General features: G+C 35.3%; 1 protein-coding gene across 1 annotated transcript in view; it reads left to right on the top strand.

Annotated features, from left to right (window-relative positions):
* The window catches only part of HTR2C (5-hydroxytryptamine receptor 2C), a 347792-nt gene that overhangs the window by 163938 nt on the left and 164073 nt on the right, over positions 1-19781 (top strand). The window contains exons 3-4 of the mRNA XM_027534545.1: positions 4419-4532; positions 9246-9559. Coding sequence (XP_027390346.1) covers positions 4498-4532; positions 9246-9559 — 349 coding nt within the window. The 5' untranslated portion in view covers positions 4419-4497. The remainder of the gene's footprint in view (positions 1-4418; positions 4533-9245; positions 9560-19781) is intronic.

Below are 19781 nucleotides of genomic sequence, written 5' to 3'. Positions count from 1 at the left end.
ATGGCACCCCACTCCAATACTCTTGCCTGGAAAATCCCATGGATGGAGGAGCCTGGTGGGCTGCAGTCCATGGGGTCGCTAAGAGTCAGACACGACTGAGCGACTTCACTTTCACTTTTCACTTTCATGCACTGGAGAAGGAAATGGCAACCCACTCCAGTGTTGTTGCTTGGAGAATCCCAGGGACGGGGGAGCCTGGTGGGCTGCCATCTATGGGGTCACACAGAGTCGGACACGACTGAAGTGACTTAGCAGCAGCAGCAGCAAAATCACTGCAGATGGTGACTGCAGTCATGAAATTAAAAGACGCTTACCCCTTGGAAGAAAAGCTATGATCAACCTAGACAGCATATTAAAAAACAGAGACATTACTTTGCAAACAAAGGTCCATTTTGTCAAAGCTATGGTTTTTCCAGTAGTCATGTATGGATGTGAGAGTTGGACTATAAAGAAAGCTGAGCACTGAAGAATTGATGCTTTTGCACTGTGCTGTAGGAGAAGACTCTTGAGAGTCCCTTGGACAGCAAGGAGATCCAACCAGTCTATCCTAAAGGAGATCAGTCCTGAATATTCATTGAACGGACTGATGCTGAAGCTGAAACTCCAATACTTTGGCCACCTGATGCAAAGAACTGACTCACTAGAAAAATTCTTGACGCCAGGAAAGATTGAAGGCAGGCGGAGAAGGGGATGATAGAGGATGAGATGGTTGGATGGCATCACCGACACGATGGACATGAGTTTGAGTAAGCTCCGAGAGTTGGTGATGGACAGGAAAGCCTGGTGTGCTACAGTCCATGGTGTTGCAAAGAGTCGAACATGACTGAGTGACTCAACTGACTGAAGTCTAACTTATAGCCATGTTGGAAGAGTCAAAGAAAGCTTTTTCTCTTTTTAATTCATGCCAGTCTTTCTTCCCCATAGTGTTTTTACTTTTTTAAAAAAGATTTCAAATCAAAACCACTATGAGGTACCATTTCACACCAGTCAGAATGGCTGCGATCCAAAAGTCTACAAGCAATAAATGCTGGAGAGGGTGTGGAGAAAAGGGAACCCTCTTACACTGTTGGTGGGAATGCAAACTAGTACAGCCACTATGGTGAACAGTGTGGAGATTCCTTAAAAAACTGGAAATAGAACTGCCTTATGATCCAGCAACCCCACTGCTGGGCATACACACTGAGGAAACCAGAAGGGAAAGAGACACGTGTACCCCAATGTTCATCGCAGCACTGTTTATAATAGCCAAGACATGGAAGCAACCTAGATGTCCATCAGCAGATGAATGGATAAGAAAGCTGTGGTACATATACACAATGGAGTATTACTCAGCCATTAAAAAGAATACATTTGAATCAGTTCTAATGAGGTGGATGAAACTGGAGCCTATTATACAGAGTGAAGTAAGCCAGAAGGAAAAACATAAATACAGTATACTAACGCATATATATGGAATTTAGAAAGATGGTAACAATAACCCGGTGTACGAGACAGCAAAAGAGACACTGATGTATAGAACAGTCTTATGGACTCTGTGGGAGAGGGAGAGGGTGGGAAGATTTGGGAGAATGGCAATGAAACATGTAAAATATCATGTAGGAAACGAGTTGCCAGTCCAGGTTCGATGCACGATGCTGGATGCTTGGGGCTGGTGCACTGGGACGGCCCAGAGGGATGGTATGGGGAGGGAGGAGGGAGGAGGGTTCGGGATGGGGAACACATGTATACCTGTGGTGGATTCATTTTGATATTTGGCAAAACTAATACAATTATGTAAAGTTTAAAAATAAAATAAAATTGGAAGAATAAAAAAAAATAATAAATAAATAAATAAATGCATTTATTTAAAAAAAAAAAAAAAAAGATTTTCACTTCCAAGATGACTATTAATAATGGCTTTCTTTGAGTGATACTGATTCTGATAGTTTGAAATTTAGCAGTTCTGAATATACAGTGAACTAGAGAGCCTATTTGGGGCCACTTGTTTTCAACTGTTCACACTATTTTTGATGATGCCATATTTTATATGACATATGTTAACATATGGGCATAGATTTCATAGGCATCAATTAAATATAATGCTCAGGGTATGAGTTTTGATTCATTATAATTCGACATTAATTGAGGTTATTCTGCAATATCTTGTGTACTATCAAGAACTATATGAAAACTAATATTTGTCCCCAATTTTGCCTTAGCAAATGTAAAAACATTGTTAACTGAAGATCTTACAGAGATTTAGAGAGAACATGAAAACGTTTGAAATTTATGTTTCAGAAAGAAATAAGAGATCATTCTAAATGGGTATTTACTGATCCTAAATTTATTTCTGTGGCTTAATCTGTAATTTTCTCATCATGCTTGAGACAATTTCATGTTAATCAAAGTTTTTCCTCTACACAAAATTATGTATATACACATGCACACACAAATACACATACATACCTACACACATGTATGTGTATATGTATTCTTATAACACTATTATGTTGTTACATGATCAAACAGTTTCTATGAGAATAATATAAATTCTCAATAAAAATCAATCATTCTGTCAGTTATTCCATAAAAGATTCCTTTTCTTTATTTTATAAAACATAAACATTTGACATTCTGTCAAATTTGAATAATTGAACTCACAGGTATTTCTTGTTTCTCTTATTAATTTACCTTATCCAAGGCTCTAAGAGATTTTGTATCCCTTCCCCTTGTAGAATTATGCACAGAACATTTCACATACTGTAAGGCGATGATTTGGGGGCAGATTTTTATGTAGATATCCCTGAAAGATCTCACAGTGAGAGTTGAGGGATAAGAAGAGAGAATAAATTAAATTTGTAGCTTGACTGACTAGAATAACAGTGTTATTGAGTAAGATGGGCAACATAGGGAGGCAGTTTGTTCTGGTAAAAATTTTATTTCCATATTTCTAAAAGGAACTAGAAAATATTCAAAAAGATTACTGACAAATTTTTATCATATCCCTTGAAAATATTTACAAATTAGACAAAAGAGATGACTTTTAAATATTATTTCATGTTCTCGAGCTATTCAACTCTCTCTCTCTCCCCCCCACCCCTCCCACACACACAAACTAAATTTTTCTCATTGACAGCCCAATACATACAAACTTAATATCACAATCTTGACTCTTAAAATAGCTCACAGTCCCCCAAAAGAATACAGTTACATGTTTGGCATGTATGGAAAGAGAGTTTAATCAAAATCCAGAAAGAGAAGATATAGAGAAAGCAAGATGAAAAATAGAGAGCTTTCCCCGCTCTATTCCCAATTAAGAATTGCCACACAGAAAAACCAGCGGGTCTCTATGTTAATCATTAGAATTCAAACTGAGTATATTTTCTTTATCAATGTAAAAATTCAAAGTGACATGTTTCACTCTGTGTAAAGATGATATTTCCACAAGGAGCACAGCAGAGATCCTCAGCAAATTTGCATTCAGTCTACTCTTGGCCAACATTTTAGCACACTGAATATAATGAGTGCTAAGCGGTGAATAATCTGTTACATAAATATTTGATAGAGCTTTGCAATGCAACAAGTATCTCCTTCAAAAATAGCCTACAGAAATCAAAGGTACTCACTCTGAAATTCTTTGATTTTTACAGAGTTGTCATGTTTTCTTCCTAATCCTTTGAAGATGAATTGTCAGTTCTTAATAAATGAAACTAAAACTTTTTGTTTCAATCACCTAGTGCAACTGCACTTTTGTTTGCAATTTTCAACATTATTCCATGTGCCCCGACTGCAGCATACTATCTGTTGGATACCAACTAGTTGGTACATAGAGCGGTTGCTATATTTACTATAGTTAATTTAATCAATTCTTTTTTTTTTTTTTTGGTATAAACCCATTGCCACTCTTGGATAATATTACTGGTTAACACAAATGTATTATTAAAGCTTTCTATGAAAACACAGATTGCTTCACTGAAGGAAAAAAGTTAGAAACATTGTATAAAATAGGTTCACTTTATAAAGAGGCTTAAAATTTTAGTTTTTCATGTTTCTATAAGATGAAACCTTTTTACTTTATACATGCTACTTAATTATTAGATCACAGACTTTCTCTCAATGGTTTGCAAATTAAAAAGACAATATTCTTAATTTATTTTTCAAAACACTAATTTGTACTCCAACAGGGTGAGATTCAGTAGAAGTTCCATATAAAGAAAGTGTATATAAGAAATTTTAGAACAATTATGATGGTTGTATATTGGTAAATAAATGAAATATCTATTCTCTTTGCTATTTTTATCACTTATATGACAATATTTGTTGCTAAATTTAGTATTGATTGTTTCTTATCACTTAATAAGTATATTTGCTTTTATTTAATTAAATGTTATGCAGGTTATTTCAAATTTTAGTAATTCTCTTTTTTTTTCTCTCCCCAGAAAGGATGGCATAGTGAATCCAGTCTGTTAAATTTCCTCATCTCAATTTTAAACTTGGTTGCTTAAGACTGAAGCAATCATGGTGAACCTGAGGAAAGCAGTGCACTCATTCCTGTAAGGATGTTATTACCTATTATTTTTGAAAACTAACTTTTCAGAGTGGTTTGCTCAAAAATGTTAAACAGGTTTTTATATGATTATTCCACTATATTTCCCTCAACATGCATAAATGACTTGCATACCAATAGACTAACATTGGTGTTTTCTATTCAAAATCAGTAAATGGGGAAAAACAATAATTTGAACTCCAATTAAACACAACCACTCAAATGTTCAAACAAGTAAAATTAATCCTGATGTTGTGGTTGCTGTGGTTGCTTTTTCTATGGCCAAAATGTAGAAATGAGAAAAGGTTCTTTCCTTCCTAGACGAACTAAACAGCCAAGAGAATAAAGCATTTTTATAAGTCTCTGGTTTTATGAAGAAAGTTGAGATTTCAAAACAATGGATCAGAAGTCAGGGAGTAGCATTTGGAGAATGTAGCTGGACAGAGAAAAGTAATACCATTCTCAGAAACCTTGAGACAATGAACTAATAGTTAAAATCAATAGAATAACATAAAAGAGATAAGGAAGAAATTGAATTCAAGTACTGAGCAATTCTAAATGTGATCTAATCCAGGTATATCTTCTTTTTAACTTAGTAAAAAGTTGGATTGTTTTCTTCTGAACTTACACTTTGAGGAATTGGGGGCATGGCAAAAAAGATCCAGGGCTCTGTAAACTCTGATCAGTACAACTGAGAGGCCTTGAATCGCTCTACTCCTACACGATCTCCTCTATGATTTCTACAAAAGTGCTCACTAAGGAAAAAATTTATAGAGCAAGGTAAACACAAAGTACATCAATGTTGGATTCTCTACAATATGTGCATTATAGTCCATCTTGGATGCCGCTGTACATTGCAGTGACGACAGTCTCAAGGATTTGTGATTCCAAGTAAACTAGAGCAGGAAAGAGTGAAGGACAGTGATAAAGAAGGGGAAAGAAGAGCCAGGTGTGGGGAAATGAAAGGACCAATGTTCCCACTCCATGTGGCTGTGTCAACTTAGTATATAGCCATTGTTCCACATACCAAAATATAGGGATATATTGTGTGCTTAGTCACTCAGTAGTGTCCGACTCTGTGATTCCATGGACTGTAGCCCGCCAAGCTCCTCTGTCCATGGGGATTTTCCAGGCAAGAATACTGGAGTGGGTTGCCATGTCCTCTTCCAGGGGATCTTCCCAACCCAGGTATCCAACCAGGGTCTGCTGCTTTGCAGGCAGATTCTTTACCAGCTGAGCTATCAGGGAAGCCCTAGGGATACCTTAAAGGGCACCAAATTATTCTGGTATGAAATGAAAGAATTTGTGGTTCAATGGTAAAGAATCTTCCTGCCAATGCAGGAGACACCAGAGATGCAGGTTCAATCCCTGGGTGGGGAAGTTCCTTGGAGAAGGAAATGGCAACCCACTCCACTATTTTTGCCTGGGAAATCTCAAGGACAGAGAAGCATGGCAGGCTATGAACCAGGAGGTCAAAAAGAGTCAGACACTACCGAGCACCATGCTAGAGAAATAAGGGCCCATTCATCTCTGCTATTAACGCCCATCGTCATATGCCATGCAAAAACTCAGTAGATTTAAAATGTACTCAGACCTTTAAATCAAATTATCATTGTTTATCTACTAAGAATGTGAGATTATATTTTCATTAAATATTTAGTAGCAATGAATCAATTATTTGAATTGTTTGGACAGACACTGTGATTTTTGTGTACATACTTTATGAGAATTTTGTGGGCTTAATAGCAATTAATGTAAGCTTTAGAAACAAGACTCAAATCACTCCTCTTTTGTAAAAGGACTATACATTTTTCATTAAGCATGTAAATGTTAGAAATTAAGTTTAATTAGAATGCAGCTGATTCTTGATTACAATACTATAGAAAATAGGATTTACTGCAGTAAAAATCATAAAAATTTGCTCATAAGTAGTGCTCAAAGTGAATTTATTAAATTGAATTTAAACTAGGTAAAAACTTGTCAGGATTATTCCCAATAATATTAATTTATTTAATAATTCACAGAAGATATATTTAGATTATATAAACTTCCTCAAGAATTTAATATTTGTCTCTTGGACTCTTGAATAAAAAATAAAAATATATTTGACCAATAGAGGTAGGCCAAATGTTTTGAATATTTTTCTATCCTAAAGTTCTAAGATACTCAAATTTTAAAATTCATAATTGAATGTAGTTTTCACGTACTTTTGTTACATACAATTTTATTCTGCATTATTTTACCATTGCTACAGAAATATGGAATTACTTAGATGTTTTCACAATTTACTTTGAAAATTTGAAGTTGCACTGCATATCCTGTTAGGACCATATTCTATAGGCATAGGAATAAATATATTTGTGGTTCTGCAACTGCCAATTGAGGATGTAGGATATTATTTTGAGCAGAAAGTCTTATGGGACTACCTGAAATGGTCATCAACTAATAGAAACTAGATTTGTTTTTTTTAATTTCAGAAGAACATATTTTTCATCAGTTAGGCCAGAAAAGACTTCGGATTTAAAATGACTATCTGAACCCAGTTCTGCATAAATATCTTCTTAAAATAAAACTAGGACCTAAATTTTTGACAAATTTTGAAGTACACTGAGTTAGGGTATAGCTACCACAAAATACTTTTTTTTAACTTTGAAGGCAGAAAGAATGTTTGCTCCAACATTTACTGAGGGCCTATTAAGGCAAAGGTATTATTTTGAGACTTTACATTATCATTTAATTTTCACAAAAATAATGTCATAAAGATCATCCTTGTTTTAGAGATGAGGAAATAGATGTTCTGAAAGATTAAGTGACTGGTCAAAAAAATCATTAAGATAATATAGCCAGGACATTGGTCACATGCAATGTCAAATGCCAAATGCAGCAAATAATGTGACAGAATAATCAAAGCTGAGCAAATACCTTGCTTCTATTTATTTGGGTCTTTATTTCAATAATTTCTACACACCTTAATCACAGATTAATTATGCTATAGATTTTTTTGAATCACATATTATTTTAGCTTATTTTTATGTTCCAGGAAAAAATACATCCAGCATTTGAAAAAATTGAATGAGTATCTCTCATTATTTGAAAAAATTACTATGTATATCTCTTCCACAAACATGATGCTTAGGATATCAGGTAGCTTTGAATAATGAGGAAGTAGTTTTAAGCTAAATGTCTGAAGTACTAGTTTTCATCCCCTGTAGAATGAGAAAGTCAAAATATGTTCATTATTTCTTCATTATCTTAAACTATGGAAAGTATATTCACAAGATATTAAGGGAAATAATTTTTAAATATGGTATAAAATTATTATAATATTTTATTTAAGGTTAAACAATGCCAAAAAGTTTTCAGGTTCAGTGTTCAGTTTTGGTGGTTCAGAAAGTGTAGTGTGTGTGTATATATTATAGATACAATTATGATCATAATCATCTAGTGTTAACTACTTCAAATTTCTCTGGGCATTGATAATAAGCAATAGTCAAACCATACATATATTTTCCCTGTATAGAAATAATATTTTTAGTTCAAAGAACAAGTGAATGAGACAATGAAATAAAAACATTTACATGGAGAACTCATAGACTCTGGATTTTGTAACATTTTATGTTCCATTACCCCATGCAATTTTCTTGCATAGAAAATTTTTTAGCACATGTTGTACCAATAGAGGAAATTTTCTTCTCTATAAATAGCAGGGTTTAACAGCTAGTACATATAGTGTACTTGTTGCTTAATATTAAATAAATATTACTGAACACAGAATACACATAAGAGTCATTAGCAGATAATAATTCTTGCTTTAAAGCAGGAAATATTGAATATGCTTGTCTTTGTCTATTTTGTTAAGGAAAATTAATGTTAGTTTTATTAGACACTTTTGGGACTTACATTGATGTATGTAAACTGAATAAATCTTATGTCACCATCAGGGCAAATTAATTTGGAATGTACAAAACAAAACCACATCTGTGTCTCTTGCATTAGTCTGCCACTTGGCCTGAAATCCTTATTAGTAAAAGTCTACATAAGTACCATCATGAGAAATGTACATTTTAAATGACTTTAAGAAATTTCGTTTCCAGCATAGGAAAGCATCAAACCCATAGGAATTAATTATCACCAGAAATCATCTTCTAGCCTAGAACTGGACCCAGAAAACACAGGACAGAAATGGGGAGAGTATCAGATAGAAGGAAAATGTATAGGACAGCTATTAAAGATACCACGAGCCAGCATAAAGTCACTCAGCAAGTCAAATAATACTGTGGTTTCACATTGATTATATAGAGTAAAACTAAAACTCAGGCTTTGTAATCAGTGAGACCTGAGTACAGACCCTGCCCCTGCTACTTACTGGCTGTATTTCCTTAAGACAGTTACTTAACTTCTCTGAACCTCAGTCTCTCCATATACATAATAGTCAGTACTGACCTCATGAGGATGTCGTATAAGATCAAATGAGATTACTTAAATATATATATATATATATATATATATATATATATATATTTCAGTAAGTTAAGAGCCTGACTCATATTAAACACTCCATAAAAGGATAGAAATAAGAAATACTGAAATTTAATTAAGAGAATAAAAACAGTGATGTGATAATAATGATTGTTAAAGGAAAAACAGTTGTTTTATATAAATAATTTATTAGGTACAAGCAATATAATATGTACCTGATTTTTTTTTTCTTAATTTTCAGTGTGCACCTGATTGGCCTATTGGTTTGGCAATGTGATATATCTGTGAGCCCAGTAGCAGCCATAGTAACTGACATTTTCAATACCTCCGATGGTGGACGCTTCAAATTCCCAGACGGGGTACAAAACTGGCCAGCACTTTCAATTGTCATAATAATAATCTTGACAATTGGTGGCAACATCCTCGTTATCATGGCAGTAAGCTTGGAAAAGAAACTGCACAATGCCACCAATTACTTCTTAATGTCCCTAGCCATTGCTGATATGCTAGTGGGACTACTTGTCATGCCACTGTCTCTGCTTGCAATCCTTTATGGTAAGTACCATTTTATTAGTTTTTCCATCTCAGGCCATGTCATAAATTTCTGTCAGGTATTGTAGTAAACACAAAGTTAACTATCCTATTCATATCATTTGGAAAATTAAGGAAATTGTGTGACAGAAAAATTGGACATATCATATTTAAATAAATCAGTAGCATATCAGTATTCAAAAAGCAAAACAAGTGTTTTATATTAAAATCATATATAGATACTCTATTGCTTAGTGTCATTTCTAAACAATGACAGTTGCTTTCCAATGTACAGAATGTGATAGTGAAAAAAACACACACCGACCCCTATGTTCTGGGCATAACACATACCTAGTATCATCTTGTATAAAAGGAAGATGAAAGAAACTTATCATCATAAAAAAAAATTTAAGTAATCTTAAAAGTTGGCAAACTAAGTGCTTGCCACATAATAAGCTCTCAATAACAGCTATTCTTCTTCTTCCTAGAGACTATAATTCATATTTTTACAAGGAAACAGGAATAAAAAATTAACAACTAATTATATAAGTGCAAGGTCACATTATCACAATAAAAATTCTAGCATTTGGAAGTTTTGATATAGGATTTTAGAGAGGTTTTATTTTTCTTTTGATTTTCTGCCATATCTTTGCCGTATTCATTTTAACACTAACTTTTGTTTGTATGTAATATTTATAAAGAACAATCAAAACCACTTATACTAAACTGCTAAGTATCTTTGCTAGGAAGTTGGAGAACCCAGTTTGAATCTCATTGCAGATATACTCATCTCACAAGGAAATGAAATAGACTCCGTGTTCCCTGGAGAGTATAATGGAATTAGACTGGAAGGACTAATACTGGAAATGGATCTAGTTCTCAAATTCTAAAAGAAGATTATTGCTTTTAGAAAGTAATCTTCCATGGAACTTAAAAATTAATTATCCTGTTCTAAATACACAGTAGTAATAGATTATCTCAATAGGCATTTTATAAACAGTATTCTCAGGAAATATACTTTCTTATAGTTACTGAGTTTTCATGATGCATTAATTTCGAAGTATACACATTTTACCTTCTCTGTGAGCATTTTACCACACTGTAGCTACAAATTATGTAAGAAAAGGTCACTGGAATGAATGTACTTTAGAAGACATGCTTTGTTTTCTGGTATCTGTTTTATTTTGTCAGTTTCTCCCTTAAAAATATATGGGTGATCAAAATATAGCATCAGCTGAAATCCAAATCTAACACATCCATCGCCAGCCCTCCCCCAAGCAATAAAAAACAACAAAAACAAACTACACAATATCAACCCCAAATTTGGAGAACATCCAAATTCCAAATTATCTGTAAGCAGAAAATAAATAGGAGCTCACAATAGCTCTCTCTTAGGTTCCTACCATGTGCTATTGTGAAGAGGAAGGCCAGTCCAATAAATACTAAATGAGAAAGAAAGAGAGTAGAAAAGCTAGTAGGAGGCCTAAGATTGATCTCAACTCATCACAAGAAAGAAAGTTTACCACAAGTATGAACATTCTGAAAAACTTCTCTGGAAGCTCATCCTTCAGGGAAGTAACTTGGAAGTGTACACAGAACTCAATAAACCAGTGTCAAGGAAGGAACTCTTTGCAGGTTGGAAAGGGTTAAAGTGGAGAGTCCATGGGGTCGCTAAGAGTCAGACACAAAGCAAAGCAACAGTGAAACAATATTTTATTTAAAGTCAACCACTTATGTGATATTCTTTCAAAAGCAAATTTATAAAGACAGAAAACAGATCATCAGTTCACAGGGTCTGAAGGTGGGATGCTGGTTCCAAAACAGCATTTACTTTGGTTCTATGGAACTGTTCTACATCTTGGTTGTGGTGGTTTTATATATATATATATATATATATATATATATATATATATATATATATATATATAAATTTGAAACACTGTATTCTAGTATGCAGTTTTAAAAGGTAAATTTTACTGGATATAATTATACCTTAAATTTAAATATAGAAAAATACCTAAATAAAGTTTGAAACAAAGATTTTGTATCCAGACAAATTGGCCATCAATGCTATAAAAAGCTTATTATTTTTTTTTTAACTCAGGGAATTCTGAAACTTTAAGTCCCTCTTAAGAAACTGAATATTGAATGAGATTCATCTAACAAAGAGATGATTGAGAAATTTTCCTCAAAATGATGGATCATAATCATTTAATATATTTAATTTTAGAGCAAGGACAAAAATAAAGGTGGTATAAGGGCATAAGAATACTGTCATATGTTATATGATATATATTATTTGTTATATACACTAACAAATTAGAAGCAATGCAACTAAAAATTGAGAAGAAAAGAGAAAGGGGAAGAAGAAAGAATAATTTCATTCATTTTTCTCTAAAGAAAAGATGGATGTTAAATTACACCCCCGCAAAAAATGGCAGACCAGAAAGTACCAGATTTTATAAGAAAACAGAGGGCTAAGAGTATTAAGCAGGATTTAAATAAAACATGACATAAAGTTAACAACTAGAACAAAGAGACAAACCTATCTAAAACTAAAAGAAATGCAATTAACAGAAAAGCAAAGAAAAAAAATAAAGCAGAGGAAAAAACAAAGGAAAATAAAGCAATGTTTTTTAAATTATACCATTGTATAATAAGACAGAGTTGAAAACAAACCTAACAGTAAGAGCAATACATGTGTAAGAACCTAACTTACCATTAAAAAAAAAAAGATTTCATGTTGGCATACAAAGAAAAACCTAATTATACTCACTTTATAAAAGAACTCAAAACCCAGTGAATCATAATAGTTTAAATAAAGGGATGAGTGAGCATAGGTATGCTGCTGCTGCCAAGTCGCTGTCCGACTCTGTGCGATCCCATGGACTGCAGCCTACCAGGTTTCTCCGTCCATGGGATTCTCTAGGCAAGAACACTGGAGTGGGTTGCCATTTCCTTCTCCAATGCATGGAAGTGGAAAGTGAAAGTGAAGTTACTCAGTCGTGTCTGACTCATAGCGACCCCATGGACTGCAGCCTACCAGGCTCCTCCATCCATGGGATTTTCCAGGCAACAGTACTGGAGTGGGGTGCCATTGCCTTCTCCCTAGGTATGCTAAGCGAATAGAAATACTAAGAAAACAGAAATTGTGATGTTGATATCTGACAAAGTGAATTTCAAGTGGAAAAAAAAACAGTAATAGTTTAAATTCATGATCCATTTTTCCCCCAAAAAAAGATGCTTATTTATGATAAAAAGCTGCAATTAACAACTAATATTTAGTGGTTAGGAATATCTATGACCCCAATAATACAGCAATGCTATTTTTTTAAGGAAAAACTAAAGAAAATGGAAGAATACATTTGTGGATTGTTTTTGTTTAGTTGCCAGTCATGTCCAACTCTTTTGCAACCCCATGGACTGTAGCCCACCAGGCTCCTCTGTCCATGGAATTTCCCAGGCAAGAATACTGGAATAGGTTGGCATTTGCTTCTCCAGGAATCCAACCCCCATCCCTTGCATTGCAGGCAATTCTTTACCATTATGCCACCAGGGAAGTCCACATTTATGGATACATTCTACTAATGGGGGACTTTAATATATCATACTCAGAACAAAAAAATATTGGACACGTAGATCTTACAGATGTATGTTAAACTTTATATCCTTATCATAGAAAGTACACCTTCTTCACAAGTGCACATGGAATGCTCACAAAAATTAATTATCTATTAGGCCACAAAGAAAATATTAGAAAAGTAGAACTATTACAAAAAAAATACTTTCTGATAAAAACACAGTTAACACTAGAACTATTAACAACAATGGTTTAAAGACCATCTGAGATTGAGATATAACAAATTCTAAACAACTGTTGGTTAAAAAGACAAATGCAAATTGAAATTACAAATTTCTTTAGAAATTTGACAGCATAAACACTGCATATTAAAATCTATAGAATATATTTAAAGCAGTGATCAAATGAAAATTCATATCTAATCACATTTATAAGTAAAAATGAAAGTATACAAATGATTGAATTTCTAGAAAGCAACCTTGAAAGAAAAACTGCAAAGTAACCCAAAAGAAAGCACAAAGAAAATAACTAAAGATAAAAGTAGAAATTAATTAGAGAATAAAAAACAATATACCTAATTCGTAATTCAAAATCCTGTTTTTTAAAAAAGAAACTTTTAAAATAAAAATACTAGGTAACTTAAGCAAGGAAAAAGGAGGAAATATAAATATTCAAAATAAGAAATAACAAGGAAAATAACCATTGAAGCAAAATACATTTTTAAATCATTAGATTACTTTGTAGGTTTATTTGCAAATCATGTGAGCTCGTTAAAAAAAAAAAAACACAGGTAATTTCCTGGAGAAAATCAGGTTAGCAAAATTGACCTCATTAGGTATAAAAAGCAACAAAACAATTTCTGTAGAAGAATTAAAGTTATCAAGGACCTAAAATGGACTTCCCAGGTGGCACTAGAGATAAAGAACCCGCTTGCCAATGCAGGAGACGCCAGAGATGTGGGTTCAGTCCCTGGGTTGGGAAGATCCCCTGGAGGAGGGAATGGCAACCCACTCCAGTATTCTTGCCTGGAGAATCCCATGGAGAGAGGAGCCTGGCAGGCTACAGTCTGTGAGATCACAAAGAGTCGGACATGACTGAAACAACTTAAGCATGCATGCATCACACACAAAAATCATCAAATCCAGATAGTTTCACAAGGGATTTCTATAAAACCTTCAAAGACTGGGTAGTTGTTGTAATGTTCCATAAATTGTTTAAGACCATTGAAAATAAAAAAATTTAAAAAAAACTTCTAATTCTTATATGAAGCATGCATAGGTTTAACATATAAACCAAATAAAGACAGTACAAAGACAGAATATTACAGACTAACAGTTAAGACAGAAATTCTTTATAAACAACTGGCAAACAGAATTCAATGCCACATTAAAAACATTATACTATGAACAACTGTAATTATTTCCAGTAACACTATGTTGGCCCAATATTAGGGAATCCCTCAATAAAATATATTAATATATATTATTAGTGTCAACATTATCACTAATTAATATTTGTTAATAGTTAAAGCTAAAATATTATCAGTATTGATACAACTATAATATTTACAGCATTGTATTTATAACATTAAAATATAATTTTTAAGTTATGCACTTTAGCTCTAAAGATATTGAGTGAAAAAGTCTTTATCCTAAACATTCTAGAAAAGCTATAGTTAATGGAAGTAAACATGTGATAAATAGAATCTTCCTGATTTCTTTGAACTGGTTAACAAGTAGTAGAAGTTCATCTTCTGAAATATATAACACATCTCCAAAATTTGTATACCTGGTTTTTTACCTAACCAATGATTTTTAAACTTTGTAAATTAAATATTATTTATTCAATTGTGTATGGCTTCCAACTTTGCTGTGTTTCTCCCTCTTCTGATTTTCTTACACCTAACTGCTGACTCACTGATTATAAACTTGCCTGGTCCCTAAAAGCATTTAAGTTTGTGACAGGCCTCAGAGCTTGTGGGCACAAAAAAAAGAACCTTGGTATCAATACCCTAAATTCACTGGCTTGTTTTCCCCATGTGCTAACGAAGTTACTTGAATCTCCTAGAAAGATACACATCTTCTCTCCAAATACCTCTAGAAGTCCCTAGGAGTTATCACACATGTGATCATGAATAAAGTCAATGTGCATCATTTACTGCTGCAATTGTTCTGGGCTTTCATCAAGCATGTTTATATTTACCCTCACCTGCCACTACTCACTGTATCTGCTCATCATCCATCCCTAACTGGACATCATCACCTGCCCCTGAGTATCCATCATCATATGCTGGGCATCTGCTGAGTACCGCCATGTCTGTTGGGAATCCACAATCTCCCACCAGGCATTGTGGTCTCTGCTGATGCTCTGCCATTTCATCACCAGTGCCTTCCATGAGAATGCTGCTTTATCTGTCTTGAGTGCTATCACTTGGTACAGCCAAACCTACAAACCCTCAAGATACCTCAAGACAGTGCTGCCTTTGCTTCTGTCTCTATTTTATTTAGTATTCCTTGGGAAAATTAGGAATATGGAGCATGCTTTGTTATCTAAACATTGAAAAAGCAATGCTTGTCCTTGCCCTCTTCACAAAACCCCTCTGTAAAACAACCCTACTTTTTTTTTCTTTTCTACTTAATGTAGTCTCCTCAGGATTTACACATTCTATAGGGCTGGTCTAAAGTATATTTGCTGAGACCTTAATTTCTGTCCTCAGGCATCTACATAAAATACCTCCTGGAAGGCTAAGCAGTGACATTATCAGTCTTATAGCCTAGCACTTATCCCTATATCTGGTATTTTTAAATGAATAAATGAAGGCTTCTTTCTCTCCTGCAAATCAGTTCATGAGGTTAGATACTTTGGATTTCCCAGCCCCACACATTTACACCTGTGAATCTTTACTTACAAAAGTCTACTCCCAAAATTCCCTTTCCCAATGGACTTAGTCATTTCATTACAGCTCTTCATCCTGGGGATGGGGAGAATTTTCTTTACCAAGTACATTTCAATTACAAGTGTAAAAGGGAAGAGTGGCACTCAGTATATTTATAGAAAATTACAGTGACACATATTAAGGAACATGATCCAGAGGTCCTGGTTGTTATTCTTTATACCTTGCTAGAATTCTTTGTACTTCCTCTCTCTTTTTTCATCCTTAGAGCAACTTTCGCAGATTAATTACATCTTTAATTCCCCAACAAATTCATGATGTAATCTTGCTTAACATTCCAGTTCTACTTCCAAAGGTCATTTCACTACAGGCAGATAGGCAGCACTGAGTGCTTACTCAGTGTTGAGCCCTATTCTAAGTGCTATATATTTACTATCTACATTTAACAGGTAGGAAAATCAAAGCACCAAGAGTTTAAGTACTCCCAATGTTCTATTGTCAACTTGAGAAAAAGCCCCCTACATTTTCAACATTAAGAGGAAACTCTTGTCTATCTTCTCAAGTTAGGTTTGGGTTTCCTGGTGGAGAGTCCATTACTGACGTTTTGAATTTTCACTTCACTTTATCTTTTACTTCTATTTGGCTAATCTCAAACATAATTCCTGGTATAGGTATTTTTTGACTTTGGAAAATCTTATTTTTTCATGGAAACTTTCATAGTTTTTTTTTTTTTTTATCATCTTCAATTCAGTTCAGTCGCTCAGTCATGTCCACCTCTTTGCGACCCCATGAATCACAGCATGCCAGGCCTCCCTGTCCATCACCAACTCCCGGAGTTCACTCAGACTCACGTCCATCGAGTCAGTGATGCCATCAAGCCATCTCATCCTCTGTTGTCCCCTTCTCCTCCTGCCCCCAATCCTTCCCAGCATCAGTCTTTTCCAATGAGTCAACTCTTCACATGAGGTGGCCCAAGTACTGGAGTTTCACCTTTAGCATCATTCCTTTCAATGAAATCCCAGGGCTGATCTCCTTCAGAATGGACTGGTTGGATCTCCTTGCAGTCCAAGGGACTCTCAAGAGTCTTCCCCAACACCACAGTTCAAAAGCATCAATTCTTCGGCGCTCAGCTTTCTTCACAGTCCAAATCTCACATCCGTACATGACCACTGGAAAAACCATAGCCTTGACTAGACGGACCTTTGTTGGCAAAGTAATGTCTCTGCTTTTCAATATGCTATCTAGGCTGGTCATAACTTTCCTTCCAAGGAGTAAGCGTCTTTTAAATTCATGGCTGCAGTCACCATCTGCAGTGATTTTGGAGCCCCCAAAAATAAAGTTTGACACTGTTTCCACTGTTTCCCCATATATTTCCCATGAAGTGATGGGACCAGATGCCATGATCTTCGTTTTCTGAATGTTGAGCTTTAAGCCAACTTTTTCACTCTCCTCTTTTACCTTTATCAAGAGGCTTTTTAGTTCCTCTTCACTTTCTGCCATAAGGATGGTGTTATCTGCATATCTGAGGTTATTGATATTTCTCCCAGCAATCTTGATTCCAGCTTGTGCTTTTTCCAGTCCAGCGTTTCTCATGATGTACTCTGCATAGAAGTTAAATAAGCAGGGTGACAATAAACAGCCTTGACATACTCCTTTTCCTATTTGGAACCAGTCTGTTGTTCCATGTCCAGTTCTGTTGCTTCGTGACCTGCATGCTAATTTCTCAAGAGGCAGATCAGGGGGTCTGGTATTCCCATCTCTTTCAGAATTTTCCACAGTTTATTGTGATCCACACAGTCAAAGGCTTTGGCATAGTCAATAAAGCAGAAATAGATGTTTTTCTGGAACTCTTTTGCTTTTTCCATGATCCAGCAGATGTTGGCAATTTGGTCTCTGGTTCCTCTGCCTTTTGTAAAACCAGCTTGAACATCTGGAAGTTCACAGTTCACATATTGCTGAAGCCTGGCTTGGAGAATTTTGAGCATTACTTTACTAGCATGTGAGACGAGTGCAATTGTGTGGTAGTTTGAGCATTCTTTGGGATCGGAATGACAACTGACCTTTTCCAGTCCTGTGGCCACTGCTGAGTTTTCCAAATTTGCTGGCATATTGAGTGCAGCACTTTCACAGCATCATCTTTCAGGATTTGAAATAGCTCAACTGGAATTCCATCACCTCCACTAGCTTTGTTCGTAGTGATGCTTTCTAAGGCCCACTTGACTTCACATTCCAGGATATCTGGCTCTAGGTGAGTGATCACACTATCGTGATTATCCTGGTCGACCTTATAATGTGTCAGTTCCTAGAAAGTTAAATTTTCAGCCTTATTTCCAAGAGTCTTTACCCTAAGCCAGTGTATATAATCCAAGAGCCTTTTAACTTGGTTCAATAATGATGTTAGAAATAATGACAACAATAATTATATAGCTAACTTTAATTGAGCACTGTATAGGAAGGAAATCTTGTCTGGGGCCCTGCAAATTAAATTGGCAAAGGATAGTTTAACAGGAGACAGTTAAGAGGAGAAAGACAGTTTAACAGGAGAAAAAGGTTTATTACTTATGCATACTGAGTTCTTAATAGAAAATAAGTGAAAGCCCAAAGAAGCAGTTAAACCTGGGGCTGTAAATATTTTAACAAAGAGCAATAAATTATGGAGAAGTGACAAGACAAAGGAAAAGCAGTTTAGGCTTCTAAGTGTGGTAAATGTGGGACGGTAACTATATGTGGGAAACTAATGGAAGACAAGGGTTACGTTAAAAAGGTTTGTTATGAAGCCTCAGTCTTGTGTAATCTGGGGGATACCTGTGTGTCTCCAGAGACTGAGTCATCCTCCTCTTACTGGTATAGATTAGGAGGCAAACACCTTCACAAAGGGAAATTTATACCCTGCCTTTAAGCAGAAAGGGGAGGGTGAAAAGCTTTACCTGTATTGGCTAGTTTTCATTTGCCTCAGTTCAAAATAATCCTATGCCAAAAATGTATATTTGGGGGTGATGTGCTCTGATTCCCTTCAGCACTAATTCTGTGTCTATTACCTTGTTTAATTCCCACACCAACATGTAGGTAGAATTTTACATTTTCCCCATTTTACAGATAAGGAAAATGAAAACACAAAATTTACCTGACTTTAGGACCATGAATGGAGAAGGCAATGGCACCCCACTCCAGTACTCTTGCCTGGAAAATCCCATGGACAGAGGAGCCTGGTAGGCTGCAGTCCATGTGGTCACTAAGAGTCGGACACGACTGAGTGACTTCACCTTCATTTTCCACTTTCATTCATTGGAGAAGGAAATGGCAACCCACTCCAGTGTTTCTGCCTGGAGAATCCCAGGGGTGGGGAAGCCTGGTGGGCTGCCATCTATGGGGTTGCACAGCGTCAGACACGGCTGAAGCGACTTAGCAGCAGTAGCAGCAGCAGCAGGACCATGAAAGGCTCATCATATTCATTCTTACTTAGATCAGTGATATTAATGGCCCCATTCTGGGACTCACCATGTGGCTCAGTGGTAAAGAATCTGCCTGCCAATGAAGGATACCCATGAGATATGGGTTCTATCCCTGGAGCTGGAAATGGCAACCTACTCCAGTGTTCTTGCCTGGAAAATCCCATGGACAGAGGAGCCTAGTGGGCTACAGTCTATCACAAAGAGTCAAACACAACTAAGCACACATGCACACAGGCACCTCCCCCTGCTACTCAGACTGATATTTTTGCCACTCATCCCTGGAAATGTGAAACTTAGTATATCTTCCTGAAAAAACAAATG

Source organism: Bos indicus x Bos taurus, chromosome X, assembly GCF_003369695.1.
Source record: "Bos indicus x Bos taurus breed Angus x Brahman F1 hybrid chromosome X, Bos_hybrid_MaternalHap_v2.0, whole genome shotgun sequence".
In the NCBI taxonomy this organism is placed as follows: Eukaryota; Metazoa; Chordata; class Mammalia; order Artiodactyla; family Bovidae; genus Bos; species Bos indicus x Bos taurus.
The sequence above is the reverse complement of the archived record's forward strand: the minus strand, read 5'-3'. Positions and strand labels throughout refer to the sequence as shown.